The 16275-nt window shown below is 43.6% G+C and overlaps 1 protein-coding gene across 5 annotated transcripts in view; it reads left to right on the forward strand.

The window, feature by feature from the left end:
• LOC138521417 (spermatogenesis-associated protein 21-like) overlaps positions 1–16275 on the forward strand; it is a 1690677-nt gene that overhangs the window by 298048 nt on the left and 1376354 nt on the right. For 3 of the 5 annotated variants that reach the window (XM_069634219.1, XM_069634220.1, XM_069634223.1), the window contains exons 2-3: positions 983–1049; positions 4390–4720. In XM_069634219.1, the coding sequence (XP_069490320.1) occupies positions 983–1049; positions 4390–4720 (398 nt within the window). The remainder of the gene's footprint in view (positions 1–982; positions 1050–4389; positions 4721–16275) is intronic. The other 2 variants (XM_069634222.1, XM_069634221.1) reach the window with 1 other exon arrangement.

Genomic DNA, 16275 nt, shown 5'->3' on the forward strand with positions numbered 1-16275 from the left:
AGTAGATGAGAGAGTAGAGGTATATATCAAAAAGAGAAGAGGGCCCAAAATGGAGACCTGTAAGACTCTGTGAAAAAGGGAATAAGTGGGGGAGCGTTTCCCTGCCTAGGAAATAGAAAAAGAATAGTTATAGGTAAGATTCAAGTCATTGCTAACTAGGACCAGAGAACCCTAGAGAAGAAAGATTATGTAGACGAGTGAGGTGATCAACCTTTTCAGAAGCAGCAGAAGGGTCAAGAAGAATGAATGGAAGAGAGTTCATATTGTCGAGCAGTTAGGAGTGAGTTGGAAACACTGAGGAGAGCTGTTACTTGGAGTGAAGGGGTTGGAAGCCTGACTGGTGATGAGGGAGTAAGGAGTGAAGATCAAGAACAAGACATTACTCATTGAAGAATTTTGTAAAGGAAATGTAGAAGAAAAATAGAGCAGGATGGGTCAAAGGAGGGCTTTTTTAGAACTGAAAGAACAACTGCATGTTCAAAGTCAACAGGGAAGACAACAGAGGAAAGTAAAAAAAATGTGTTCAGGAAGGAGACAAGGTCGGATTCACTTTCGAAATAAGGGAAGAAGTCCGTAGGTCGAGAGGAGAGGCAGTAGGATGTTTGCAAGACAGATAGGAAATAGTGTCACGAACGGTAGACATAGAGGGAGAGATACTCAGAACCTGCCATTCTTTGTAAACAGTAACACCGTTTGACTACTTTACTGCATTAGATGTGGGGGAAAGAGTTAAAGCTCTTTTCAGCCACACCTAAAAAGGAGTCTGCCCTCTGCAGTCTACTCTGTGCTACCTCATTCCCATATTTCATTTAGTGATCTATGGTAGCTAATATTTAAATGCCAGCAGAGCAATTTCCAAAACTCAGATGTAGCAAGACGTATTTGCGGTTTGCTGAATTCTGATTTAGGCTGTTGATTTTTGTAATTTTTAACTTAATGTTGGGGTTTACCTCTTGTTACTAATTCATTATTCTGATTTCAGGTGTCTGGAAAGGATTTTTCAAGTCATGCTGCAATAAGTGCTGCAACGCAGAAGATATAACATCAAAGTAAGTAAGCCACCACGATATATCTAACAATTTAAGTGCTAGGGTTGGGTCTTGTGGACTGGGTGTTCCGAGATGGTAGGAAGTGGTCTTACTGTAGCTATTACTTTGTGAAATGGACAGTCTAGCAGAGTTACTAGTTGGGTCCAATCAATAGTGTCAGATGCAAAAATTACTTTTTTGATATCTATGTTTTCTCTCCAAGATGATTAATTGGTTTTATGAGAGTCGTTGGTTTTAAGATGCTTCACATATTATGCATACAAATATCCCGCATGTAGGGCTCTGAATTTAATTGGCATATCTGTGCCAAAGTCCGCACCAGGCATAGAAGAATTGTTCAGCAAATTGTTACAAATTATGCAGAAAACTGTGGGCCACCTATGGTACTTTATTTAGTATGTCCTGGTGTAAATTGGCTTTGTTTCATTGCCGTGGTCTCTTGGCGCTTGCAGGTGGTGTAGCAGCTTTAGTTGTATTCATTATGAGGAGTAGTTGCAATATTTATAGATAAGTGTTTCCCTCTCCATATGATTCTCATTGTGTTTGTTTTACCAGTGAATACTAAAGTCAATTTAGATTTTAAAATGATCAGTAATGGGAAAATAATCCACATTGTATTTCATTATATGTACATTTTGTTCCTTCATATTCATTGTGGAAATCTTGAAAACCTCATTTGATTTTAGTATTTGATGGGTTGACAACCCCAGTCATATGTTATCTTTTACTGAGGGTCATAGGAAATAAAGTTTTTGCAAAATCTCTGACGAATGTGAAAGTTAAGTTGGACAACCTTCTACTGGAATGCAAAGCTACTTATATGGTTATACGATGGCTGGAAGGGTTTGTTTTGATTTTGATATGTATGATAATGAGGTTTTGTGGGCACGACCTTTGGCTGGCAACCAAAAGTCGCTTATCCCAGCCCTCGTGCGAGTGTTCAAAGTGATTCGCCAAATGTTGATCGAAACATTTATGAATGGTTATTAATGAAATGAAAAGCATGTATTACATTGAATATTTTATGGCTTGAATATATATACTATGTTTTGTCACTGATTTTTAATAATGTGCTATTTCTTATTAAATGTGTAAGGTTTTTTAAACCAATTCACAAAATAAATGTAAAAAAATATATGTATATAATTTTAGGATCCAATATATTAAATGCTTAGGATGTTTGTGCAGTGGGGACAATGCTTGATGTCACACCAACTCCAGCACTGAAATCATTATGCTTGCTTGCCCAGTCTCCCCCGCCAAAGCGCACAGCAGCATTTTTCTGGAATGAGAGAACTTACCATTCAGCTCCAGGTGTATAAACTGCAGAGGCAGGGAAAGAAAGTAAGCGAGTGAGTGAGAGATCGAGAGGGAGACCTCCTCAAAGACACAGACAGAGGGCCAATGCTAGAGACAGAGAGACCTAGACAGAGAGAGAGAGGGAGCGAGACCGAAAGGGATGGAGAAGGGGCAGAGAGAGGCAAAGAGTGAGAGACACCTTCATAGAGAGAGAATGTGAGAGTACCAGAGACAGAGTGACAAAGCGAGGGAGACAAAGTGACAGTGACTGAGAGCGAGACAGACCAAGACACAGAGAACTTGAGAGGAGAACGAGAGATGCACAGTGATAGAGATACACATTTACTCAATGTAGTAGCCAAGTTTCATATGTTCAAAACATTTTCCATTTGCTTGGTCAGTGTATGTTACACAGGTTACTGGAAGTATTTCATATTTTCATTATTAACTTTGTAAACATTGCAATGGTATTACCTGTTTTTCAGTCAGATTTGCATAGAAGCAGCTGGTTAATTGTTATTACACCATCCCCTGTGTTTCCAGTTCACGGTCCTTATGTGACAACCCATCAATGTCATTCCTATCTTTGTTTTTTAACTGTAACTTTAACACAACAGTTCTATGACAAGGTGTTTATTTTGGCATCTAAAACCAAAAGACAAAGCTAAAAAGGTGAATCTGAAACACATATATGGCAAAAGGTATTATAGTAAAGTATCGATTATGTTTTTATCATTTTTAATCGGCTAGAATTATTTATGGGCTGATATAAACAGGCTGTTTGGAGATGATGCATAATGTGGCATTTCCCGGAGTATCTTATTTTGGTAGCAGCTGAAGAATCTAGCCGCCCTTCCTACTCCAGCACAATGTAATATGGAATTAAGATGTGTTACTTGTTTGACTCAGGATTGCAAAACTAAGGTGGGTAAAACAAGTGACTTCCAGCTAAAATGAACTTGCATGTAAAGTGTCCAAACTTTACGGGCGGCATTAATTCACACCTTCATTATTACATATTGTCCTAATATGCAACGGCCAATACACTTTTGTGAAGTATTTTCAGTTTCCAAGTATACATCGGATTATTCTTTTTGTTCCACTAAATAGATGAACAACATTAACATCTTAAATCTCACTATTTATCTTAACAATACAAAACCTTGACACAAAAATACACATTAACAGTTTATCCTATAATTCAAACAATTGTACATATAATCATGTTGTCTTTTGACAAATACGTGTCATAGATCAAGTAAGATAATGTATTCAACTACATAATGTAGAGAACTGCAACTGTAAAGATCTAACGTTTGTAGTGACCTGAATCACCAGATGAGAAATGCTCCCTGGATCGAGGGAAAAATATATATATATTACATACATATATTATATATATATATATTTATTTATATATTTTTATTATTTCGCTGAGTTGCTGAGTCTCATGTTGAGCTGCTGTAATGCTACGAGTAGGTCGTTAGTGTAATATTTATGTATGTTTCCCCCCCTCTTCTGGAAGCATTTCTAATATGTTCATGAGGCATGGCATGTTGTTTTACAAATTTGCCACTCACATGCCCCCCTGGATTTTTGTTCTGAATATCATCACCCCTTTACTCATGCTCTTACACCATTAAGTGCAACTAATAAGACATGTTTTACCATGTTTATTTGTAATCGCTCCTTGAAGTGCAACATCCATGCACAGTGCCTGAATATTTATTCATAGCAATTGCCAAAATATTGCTGCTGTTTATGACATTACCATGAGATATGTTTATCTTGAGGGTGAGATGGAGACACAATTATGCATTGTTCTACTCCGTCTGCTTCGAAAAAATCTTCTGGTGGAAACATTAGGAAATTGCTCAGTTCAGAACTACTTTTGACACTATGCTTATGCCCATCAGATGGTGTCATAGAAAGGCTAGAGTTTATTTGCTTTATCCTCTCCTAGCTCCCACTAACCCTACACACAGGAATCAAATTGGATCTAGTTGACCGGGTAACTGATGCCACTGTTGTGTTCCCCAAGGTGCTGCACGCCTTGCAGAAAGGAGCCGGCCAAATACAAGCCCTCATCCCACATCCCCGAAGCAAATGCCGTCAAGTCAGCCAAGCTCACTTTAGCCAGCGTAGAGCTCGTTCCCAAGATGGAGCCGCCCGTAGACTATGTGGTGGACTCAAAACCCCCAGAAAGGATGCTGCAACTGGTGGCTGATGTAGCCAGGCCTTCGAAGATCTCATCAGAGATTGCGTTTCACCCAGAGCTAGATGACTCCGCTGATGGCAAAAAGCAAGCGAATGAAGAGATTGAGGGAGAAGAGACTAACCTGTCCATTAAACAAGGAGAAGAACCCTGTGAGGTGAGATAGAGGGAGGAGGGTTGATCCACACCAATGTTTCCTTGTTTCTATTTCTGCGGTGTGAGTTCTCAAAGTATACTGTAGTCACTTATTGGGGTCACAGTGCCCTTGAAATGCAGGAGGTGGTAACAGTCAATGTGCATCTTACCGACACTACACTTTTCTGCAGCCTCTGGACCTCCTCAGACCCAACCCATAGTCCTTGCTTCTTATCACCAGTCCCTAGCGGTTTTGACAGATATGCATCGAACAAAGACCTCTTATGAATTTAGAGCCCTTTGCATCAAGAATGGGTGCTGTAATATTATGTAATGAAGCATTTTGAAATTGCTTAACTACCATGGGTTTTGCCTACCAAGGTCTGTGGTCTGTCTGGAAGTGCTTTGCTTCATGGTTCTGGGAATCTGCCAGTCTGTAGTTTGATATTGTATTACAGGATAACAGTGTGTAGCTAATCAGTACAATAGCTTGGGCCGAGATTACCTACAGGTACTGAACACCTTACAACATGTAATATGTGTCAGGTGTGGATGTGCTCTGTGCTTTCTATGTCAAACAGTATTGTTGATTTTGTAAAAGCTAGAATGTAGTGAAAATCATTTCATAAGTTACATGGTTGTGGGTTTTAGGAATAGTCTCTGCAACTTTGTCTCGGTATCTTGTTACTGTTGGTTACAAGTATGTGCTCTGTATTAGATTTAGTGCATAATTTATTATATACATTAGTAAGGTGCAGGGTTTATGTGGAAAACAGATCCAGGGTTGTGATCTTTGTCTGTCATGTTGATACTTGCATTGGCCCTGGCTGCCTTAGTTTTCCATGGAGATAGTCATATGTGTTGGAATTTGTTCTGTGTGTTTATTTCATTCTCATGCTATACCAGCAAACTTGTGTTCATTTGTCCTTGCTTTGCCTACAGACAATAATTCTGTTAATTTTGGTATTTGTTGCTCACAAATAATGCATTATCTAAGGATTTACTTTACAGCTCTGAAGTGGATCTACAACACAACTCAACATTTTGCAGAGTGGTATCTTTTAAAATGTGTATTTCCTCCCTGTGGTCATTTGTGGTTAAAGAGACTTGGTTAATGTCCATTGGTTCTTTTCCCATTGCCAGAAAGATCTTGACCGTCATATGTAATATATGTGTGAATATCTGGGCTTTTCACTATTTCACTATTTTCCTACGTTACTAATAGGCAGCTTCTTTGTTGACTGTTCATTCTGGTAAAGTTCATCCAGAGTTCTTGGTTTCAGTTACTTGCAAAAGACTCTTCAAAATAAATTTTACAATCAAGCAGAAGCTTTGAAAAGGATGCCATAATAAAGCCTTTTAGAATCATATCCTTACTCCTCAGTGAGTGTTACAGTTGCAGAGGCTGACGTCTCATGGGCAAAGGGCTCAGAGACATGCAGAAAAGGCATGTACTAAGAATAAAGTAATATGGCCCCTATCCAGATTAAACATGTGAGTCAACGTTTCACTATTTTGTTCCAAAACATGTTCAGTATTTAGAAGGAAAAGCTATATATGCCGAGCTCAATAAAAAATATTTTTTTATGTTAGCCTCCATGGACGTAGGCCATAGGTAGTCACAAAAATATTCTGAAATTTATAAAAAGATAATTTATTTCCAGTGTTTTCACGGCATGGATAGTATGCTAAAAGCATACTAAACCAAACCAATTAATTATCTTATCGATAGACACATTTCTAAAATAACAAGAGCACATACAGTATCATAGACAGGATTAGCAGCAAGCTGCAGCATGAGTTCATATCTTAAATAATTCAATAACAGCCATATTTATTCTTATTTGTTGTGCAAGCAGCAACTTGACCACCAAAGTCCTAGAGTAAAGCACTATGATAGTAAGCACGAACACGCAACATCTATTTCCTGTCTCATTCTCCCCTTGAACCCTCACAACAAAGATTTTCCAGAATAACACAAAGTATCTCCCTCATGTATCAACAACACAACATTTCCCATGGAGCTCAGGAAAACATTCCCCAAAAAAATAGAGACTTCCATCAGCTGACAGCAATCCAATAACCCAGAGGTTCAATGTCCCTACAAATGGTCTCTCCTATCTTCTGACACCATCTTCTTAGCGGTGACTAGAAGAGTGAGATACACACAAACAATACCAGCACATCAGCAGGATCTATGACCCAAACTGTAAATCCACAACTATGTAATTTGAAGCCCGCTGGTGACCTCTAGAGTCTTATATGGACTGTCACTTTCACATCTGTCCCTGAAACCAGCTGGGTGGGTGTAAATGATACCCATAAATGACTTACATCTGTCACAACCCAGAGGTTGTTTTCTGGTTGTATGCAGTATTTCCTTTTGCTCAAGTAATCCTGGGCTTTTATGGAGATGCGCCCAAGACTTCCCTCCCAAGAGCTTAGCCTTCAGGGATAAATAAACCTGACAGGTTGGGGGCTTGAGCGAAAAGGCTGGAGCAGAATCGTCAGAGCTAGAGGGATAAAGAACAAAACAAAGAAAACAGTTGTTCAGAAAAATGCAGCCCAGTAGTGTTGGAATAACAAACAGCCAACACCAGCCCCAATCCCCACTCTTACCTGCACCGTAGAAATAATATACCAGTAACCTACTAGTATCGAATTGTAGGGAGGGAGGAGTGGAAGTTTGCCAGTATCTTAGGATCACCAGGGCGAAGACCGCAGAGCGTCCCAAGTAGGTTCAAGGCAATCCAAAGTATAAACAGCAGAGCGTCCCAAATAAAAGGTTCAAAGCAATCCAAAAGGTAAACAGCAAAGCGTCCCAAATAAAGGTTCAAAGCAATCCAAAAGGTAAACAGCAAAGCGTCCCAAATAAAGGTTCAAAAGCAATCCAAACGGTAAACAGCAAAGCGTCCCAAAATATAGTTCGAAGCAACAGAAGTAAAAGGAAAATTGAATCGGGAAGTGAGCGTTCACTTCACAATAATTTCCTTACGGAGATTTTTGAGGTATCGGGTCACCAAAGTTTAAGGATTTAGAATTAGGGGGTCGAGAATGAGTAAGCCGGGTTCAGAATATCCAAGGGGAACAATCGAGGGAGGCTGGCGTCAGGAAGCAGGTACGGACAAGGCGAAGGCAATAAGTTGATTCAGGCGCTGGTTAGTCGAGGATTCAAGAAACGGGTCCGGGAGCTCGCAACTAACGACAGTTTAGGAGCACTCGATCTCCGGGTAGATGGGAGTTATATATCGTTCCCAACAAATGAAATCATCACAACGTCACGCGTACTTCACGCGGCTATGACAGCAGGCGTTGTGGGAGTTGTAGTCTCAGGGACTTTTACTTGCCGAATAGCGCTCGGATAAACGCCAAGGCAATTTCCAACCTGGCCGGGTCGTGACAGTACCCCCCCACAAAGAACGCTTTCTCCTGAGACTACGCAAGCGGTGTGACCAAAAGGCACGTAGTAAACGGGGAGCGTTTAGATTAGAGGCCGGTTCCCAGGACCTGTCCTCTGGACCATACCCTTTCCAGTCGATCAGGTAGGAGCGAATCCCACGACATAGGCGAGTGTCCAAGACTGCACGCACCTCATACTCGTCTTCACCATGGACGTTAACTGGGGTGGGGGCAGTAGGTAATCTCGTGCCAGGTACAAAAGGGCGAAGCAAGGAAACATGGAATACCGGGTGTACCCGCCAATGAGATGGAATCCCTAGGCAAACGGTGACAGGGTTAAGACACCGTAGAATCCTATAAGGACCTAGGTAACATGGCAATAGTTTCCTTTTTCCTTTAATGGCCAGATGTTTTGTAGAGAGCCATACACGTTCCCCACAAGAATACGAAGGGGCGGGTGTGCGCCGTTTGTCAGCTTGCATTTTGGTACGACGTTGTGCCGTTTGCAGATGGGACAACACCGATTTACGGATGGCAAGCAAGGAGTCTTTTACAGCATTAGCGGCGGGAAACTGCTTTAAGGAGGGCAAGACAGGTGGGAGAGTCCTTGGGTGCAGACCATATAAAGCATAAAACGGAGAGCAACCAATTGAGGAATGCATGGAATTGTTATAGGCAAATTCTGCAGCACCTAGTAGCGAGAACCAGTTGGATTGATGCTGCAGACACAGACAGCGAAGAAACTGTTCCATAGTACCATTGGTACGTTCAGTCTGACCATCCGTTTGAGGATGGTAGGCCGAAGACAAGCGGGCATCGATACCCAAAGATGAAGTAAGGGAGCGCCAGAAGCGTGAGGTGAATTGAGACCCCCGATCAGAAATTAGAACCGTAGGAAGCCCAAAAAATCGTACCACATGGTCAAAAAACAGAGTCGCTAACATAGAGGCAGTAGGTATACCCGAGCACGGTATAAATCGTGCCATTTTGGTAAAGACATCGACAACCACAAGAATGGTGGACATACCCCCGATACAAGGGAGCTCCACCACGAAATCAAGGGTAACCGTATGCCATGGATATGGGGGTAACGGCATACTCATTAGAAGACCGACGGGCTTGCCCAGTTGCCTCTTGCACTGTGTACATACTGCACACTTGGAGACATATTGTTCGGTGTCGTTCTTCATACCAGGCCACCAGCACCATCGGTGGAGAAGATCGTAAGTATTTGCCCGACCAGGGTGAGCTGCCAACGGGAGATCATGGGACCATTCAAGAGCTTTACGTCGAATACGGTTATCAGGTAAGTATAGCAAACCATTGACATATGGAAGACCGGTGATGAGTTCAGCGCCCAGCTCCTTAAGAACAGGAGCATGATCCTTAGCCCACGTCCTTAATCCATCTAAGATGGACGGAGAAACCGAACAAATACACACCACAGTCCCTGAGGATAATACAGGGGTTGACTGTTTCGTAGTTACCATATCTGTACCGATACGCGACAATGCATCCGCCTTTCCATGTAGTGGACCGGGGCGATATGTCACAGTGAAGTTAAACATGGTAAAAAATAAATGCCACCGTATTTGCCTAGCATTGGTGCATTTTATATGAGATAATGCCTGGAGATTCCGATGATCCGTATATACAGTAATGGGATGTTTAGCACCTAAGAGATGATGTCTCCACTCACTAAACGCTACTTTAATCGCCAGTAGTTCTCTTTCCATGATCGTATAATTATGTTCGGCTGGCGTAAGTTTCCGAGAATGGAAAGCCACAGGATGTAGTCGGTGGGGCTGGACAAATTTGCGACAGGATAGCCCAAACAGCAATTGCAGAGGCATCGGCTTCCACGATAAAAGGAAGGGTCGGATCTGGGTGCTGCAGGACTGGAGCTGTGGTAAAGGCTTCCTTCAATTTCTGAAATGCAGAGTGCGCCTGTTCATCCCAAATGAAATGGACGTTCAGGCTGGTCAACCGAGTTAGTGGCGCAACTATTTCAGAAAAGGAGGCGATGAAACGTCTGTAAAAGTTGGAAAAGCCCAAGAATGATTGAAGGGCTTTTACTGAAGTCGGGACAGGCCAATCCAGTACTGCCCGGACCTTTGAGGTGCACATAAGCACTCCCTTTTGTGATATTTGAAAACCCAAAAACTCCACAGACGATGCATGAAACACACACTTCTCCAGTTTTGCAAAGAGGGAGTGTTCTCTCAGACGGAGGAGAACAGAGCGTACATGGTGTATGTGCTGGGACAAGGTATCTGAATATATCAGGATGTCGTCCAAATATATTACGACGTAACAGTCCAACAGGTCCCTGAAAATGTCGTTGACAAAGTGTTGGAACGTCGCTGGGGCGTTGCAAAGCCCGAAGGGCATTACACAGTATTCGTAAAGCCCGAATTTAGTTTTGAATGCTGTTTTCCATTCATCCCCCTCACGCATCCTCACCAAATTGTATGCTCCCCGTAAGTCCAACTTGGTGAAGATGGTAGAGGAGGTCATTTTATCAAGAAGCTCCGTAATGAGCGGTAGAGGATATTGGTTCTTGATTGTGACGTTATTAAGGGAACGATAATCGACACATGGACGTAAATCTCCTTCTTTTTTTTGTACGAAGAATATCGGGGAGGCCGCTGGTGAACGGGACGGACGTATGTGTCCCAAGCTTAATGCTTTGTCTATGTATTGTCGCAAGTGTTCTTCTTCCTTTCGAGGAAGGGAGTAGATACGACCATGTGGGATGACCCCCCCAGGTATAAGGTCAATGGGGCAGTCATAGTCTCGGTGTGGAGGCAGTTTTTCTGATAAGCCTTTGTCGAAGACATCCGAGTACTCTCGGTATTCCTCTGGAAGTACAGGGACTGGGATAGAGGATAAAGCACTGATGGAAGGTACACTTGCCACCAGGGCCAGGCAAGGGGAGAAGACGGCTGCCTCTTGAGTCCCTAGACATTTCTGACTGCAAAAAGAGGAAGAGAACAGCACGGTTTGTTTAACCCAATTGATTACAGGGTTATGGGTTTGCAACCAGGATAGACCCAGAATCATACCAAACTGGGGGGCCGTAATGAGGTCAAAGGTGATGTATTCCGAATGACCCTGTAATGTGGACATTTGTAGTGCAGTGGTTTGTTCCGTGACTTGTCCGGATACCAAACGGGAACCGTCAACAGCATGTATGTCTTCAGGTCGTATTTTGGAAATTATAGGTAGCCCATAATGTTTAGCCAGGTTGGAATCCATATAATTCCCGCTAGCCCCTGAGTCTATCATTACCGGGTTGGAAAAAGAATTGACACCAGGGGCCTTGAAGCACATCGTGAGATATACATGTGGAGACGGAAGACATGCATCCGAGCCCGGGTACGTTTGACTCATCCTAAAGGCCCGGTTCATGGACGAGTCCTGGCGTTTCCCGCCGGTTTAGTTGGTCTTTTAGGACATAGCCGTATATAATGTCCTGACTGGCCACAATAGAAACATAGGTTATTCAGTGCCCGTTTCTCTCGTTCAGCCTTAGACAATGGACCCCTGATGGCCCCAATTTGCATGGGTTCAACCTCGCCTTGAGGAATCGTAGTAGTGCTATCTGACCGGGAAGAGGTACGAATATCAGGGTACCGACGTTCGCCCCGTCTTTGCCGAATCCGAGCATCAACTTGGAGAACCAGGTCGAGTAGCTCAGGAAAACCAGGAGGAAGGGCGGGCACCACTGATAAGGCGTCCTTTAGGTCCTCCGACAAACCTTTGTAGAAAACAGCCGCTTTCTTTTGTTCTGGCCAAGTGGTTTCAGCCGCCAACTGATTGAAACGGGCCAGGTAGGTCAACAGATCCGTCTTGCCTTGATTTATAGCTAAAAATTCTAAATCCGTGGTTTGTGCTTTGTATCGCATATCAAAAACGCTGTTCATGGATAGAATTAGCCGATCAAAGTCATAAAGAGCCGGATCATTAGCTTCCAACAAAGGATTAGCCCATGCTGCAGCAGTGCCGCCTAAATGGGAGAGAACGAAGGCCGCCTTAGTGGTAGCATCTGGAAACGCCAAAGGTCGACAAAGAAAGTGAAGGCGACATTGATTCACGAAAGTCCGATACGCCTTGGGATCCCCCAAAAAGCGTTCGGGTGGGGCCAAAGGAAATGGCCCAGGAAGAACCACCGGAGCTGGAGTTGGGGGAAATACAGGAGGAGGTGCCGCTGCAGCGCCATCCCCGAATTCCTCATCATGGGGTAATGGCTGCACAAAGCTCTGTAATACATCCATGCGTTGATGTAAGGTCGCATGGGCAGATGCCATATCGGTACGCAAGGCGGAAAAAGCCTGCATGAGAGCTGTCATCGGGTCAGATGCGGCTTCCTTAACCAATAGGCGTTATGTTAGGCTCCTAAATCTGTCACAACCCAGAGGTTGTTTTCTGGTTGTATGCAGTATTTCCTTTTGCTCAAGTAATCCTGGGCTTTTATGGAGATGCGCCCAAGACTTCCCTCCCAAGAGCTCAGCCTTCAGGGATAAATAAACCTGACAGGTTGGGGGCTTGAGCGAAAAGGCCGGAACAGAATCGTCAGAGCTAGAGGGACAAAGAACAAAACAAAGAAAACAGTTGTTCAGAAAAATGCAGCCAAGTAGTGTTGGAATAACAAACAGCCAACACCAGCCCCAATCCCCACTCTTACCTGCACCGTAGAAATAATATACCAGTAACCTACTAGTATCGAATTGTAGGGAGGGAGGAGTGGAAGTTTGCCAGTATCTTAGGATCACCAGGGCGAAGACCGCAGAGCGTCCCAAGTAGGTTCAAGGCAATCCAAAGTATAAACAGCAGAGCGTCCCAAATAAAAGGTTCAAAGCAATCCAAAAGGTAAACAGCAAAGCGTCCCAAATAAAGGTTCAAAGCAATCCAAAAGGTAAACAGCAAAGCGTCCCAAATAAAGGTTCAAAAGCAATCCAAACGGTAAACAGCAAAGCGTCCCAAAATATAGTTCGAAGCAACAGAAGTAAAAGGAAAATTGAATCGGGAAGTGAGCGTTCACTTCACGCTAATTTCCTTACAGAGATTTTTGAGGTATCGGGTCACCAAAGTTTAAGGATTTAGAATTAGGGGGTCGAGAATGAGTAAGCCGGGTTCAGAATATCCAAGGGGAACAATCGAGGGAGGCTGGCGTCAGGAAGCAGGTACGGACAAGGCGAAGGCAATAAGTTGATTCAGGCGCTGGTTAGTCGAGGATTCAAGAAACGGGTCCGGGAGCTCGCAACTAACGACAGTTTAGGAGCACTCGATCTCCGGGTAGATGGGAGTTATATATCGTTCCCAACAAATGAAATCATCACAACGTCACGCGTACTTCACGCGGCTATGACAGCAGGCGTTGTGGGAGTTGTAGTCTCAGGGACTTTTACTTGCCGAATAGCGCTCGGATAAACGCCAAGGCAATTTCCAACCTGGCCGGGTCGTGACAACATCAAAACAGTTGATCGTCGGTGAACATATTTTACAGACAACATTCCAAAGCAGCTCAAATATTATTGCTTTGTAAATTAACAAGGAACAGTTATCCCTAACATTATTTACCCATAAGGTTACTATCAAAGTACATATCATTTAAAAACATAGGATGGGTAATGCTTGCCTCTTTATCTTTAATAGATGTAAGACTTTCCTATACGTTATTCTGAGAAATCTTCATTCTATGTCAAGAATGGAGGTGAGTATTATTCTTGTTTAAAGCTTACTCACCACTAACAAAACAGGCAGTCCAATAGGTTTGCGATCAAAAATCTCTAAAGAATAATTTGCTGGATTAGTCAACCATCTTGTAGATACTGGATTGAGAGATCTTCCATCCAACCCATCTCTCTGTTGTCAGCAACGTGACTGCCCTGTGCGATTTCCTGATCGCTATACGTAGATGCCCTTGGGAACTTCCTGCAAAGAAGCTCTGTACTTCTCATAACCACTGAGACAACAAATTCTGCATAATTTGGGATGATTTGGAAAACACAGATATGAATCTCATAATGAGAAATATCACTACACTTAGAGAGTAAATCCTGCCCACTAAGTACGAACATGGAACGTCAGGCACTCGCCTGCAGGGAACTAAGCATAGCAGAGTAGTGAGTTTACCCGTTAAGGATATATCGGACGGGTGTGTGTTATTGACGCAATAGTGAAGTCGGTTTGGAGCTATATTCACATCCCATAGGGCAGCACAGAGAGCAGACAGGGGGCGTTATTAACCTTACTCTTTTCAACATGCAACAAACTAGTGGGCATTCCCCCACTGGTAAGACTTTCACTGTGACATGACCTGTGAAAATGGAAGAGTTGTATGTGTCTGTTGTCCAGTACACTTTCCCTTACTTTGTTAAATCCACCACACAATTCAAGAATGATGCTCAAGAAGATGAAACCGGATGCAGGCTCCACTTCAGACACCAACCACTTCACACCCCAAGAGGCTGTATACAATCTTGGAAGTGGCGGTATCCCAGCTCTCCCTGGAGCTAGAAGTTTTTCTCGAAATCCCAAGACTTCAGCATTGTTAGGACCGGAAGGACCGGCAGGACTCCAGGCATACCTTCTATCCCCAGGCGCTGTGGTCCTTCGGTGCCGCCGTCTTTTCTGGGAGCTTACAAACTCCTGTGGCAGCTTAGGGACCGACACGGCTATCACCGTCTCTGATGCCGAAAGAATGCTAAGATGCTGCGTGATACATGACCCCACTTTGAGGTCCTTTCCTCTAATCGTGTCTCGCGCATCACCAGCCATCATCTCGGAGCAACCATTAACACTCCTAAGATTATAAAAACAGCATCCTCTCAGTACTTCCCGTTCTTGCAACAGTCTTTCCTTATGTATGCTGTTACCAGATTCCATGATTCCTGCACTAGGTATTTATAGATTGGGTACTTAGGTTTTCTTGTTTCTTGATTCTCTACTATTTATCCAGACCCTCACAGGGGGTTCCCAGTCACACTACATCCACGGTTGGAGGCTGTCCAGGAACAGGTATTTATGGGGTTTGGTGCCATTGGGGGAATTTTTGTACATACCTGTCCTCCTCTACATTAATACTGTACTTTGTTACATCCTCCTGAGACATCCATATTGAAGTTCCAGGTAAGGGAGGGTGTCACGTAGCACTCCTGTCTATGAGGAGAGCTCCGCTGAGGGTGACTTTCAGAGTGTCCCAGTGGGCTTTTCTTCGTGGATTGGGGTAACATTGGGCCTCATTACGAGGTGGGCGCAAAGGGATACCGGGCACCGGTAAGGACACTGGTGCCGGTAATCCCTTTGCACCCTGTTCCGAGTTCCCTTAGCGGGTCCCTTCCTTAATGCCTGGTTTTGCCAGGTGTTATGGACGGAACCCGTTAAGGGAAATCAGGGCCAATTACGTTACCGCAATTTTTGGTACCGTTATTGGCGCCTTCCTCCTTCCCATTGTGCCCTATGGGGGCTCAAATGGGAATGGGGAATGGCTTTTACAATGGGGACTCACCGGTTCCGCCAAGGTCGGACTGGACCGGTAAATCCCCATTTAACGGGACTGGACACGGTCCCGTTATTGGTGGTAGTCATGGTGCTAATAGCGCCATGACTATCACCAACCTTGAAATGATGGCCATTGTCTCCAGGACTCCCAAGGAAGTTCTCATCCATCTTGATCATCCAAGATACTTGACAGATTGCAAGAACTTTTGTTTTCTCCTGGGTCATGGAGGCAATTCTGCAAGACCTAGCTGATGCCGTCCAAAAGCTGCAGGTGGACATGACCAACTCCAAACAGGAGAAGGCGCTGTTATACCAATCATCACTGTTCTACAAAATACTGTAGAACAAGTGGTAAAAAAGCCTACCCCTACTGGTAAGGGCTGGGTTACAGAGGTGCTCCTTCTACTAGTGGAGGTTCCTCAGATAAATCTGAGACTTGACCTATTCTCAACACGGTCACCTTAACCAAACCTAACCCATATCAGGGTATACCCTCCCCACCTATGCCCTCAAAATACGGGGGTGACCCCAGGGATTTTAAGGCATTCATGACTCAATGTAGGATTCATTTCCTCAATAAACCACAGGTCTATGCCGCCAGCCAGGCAAAGGTCTCCTTTATTTTGTTCAATCTAGAGAAAAATGCCCTGGCCTGGGCCACACTTAACATAG

The sequence above is a fragment of the Ambystoma mexicanum genome, chromosome 13 (assembly GCF_040938575.1).
Source record: "Ambystoma mexicanum isolate Mex_15411 chromosome 13, UKY_AmexF1_1, whole genome shotgun sequence".
NCBI lineage: Eukaryota > Metazoa > Chordata > Amphibia > Caudata > Ambystomatidae > Ambystoma > Ambystoma mexicanum.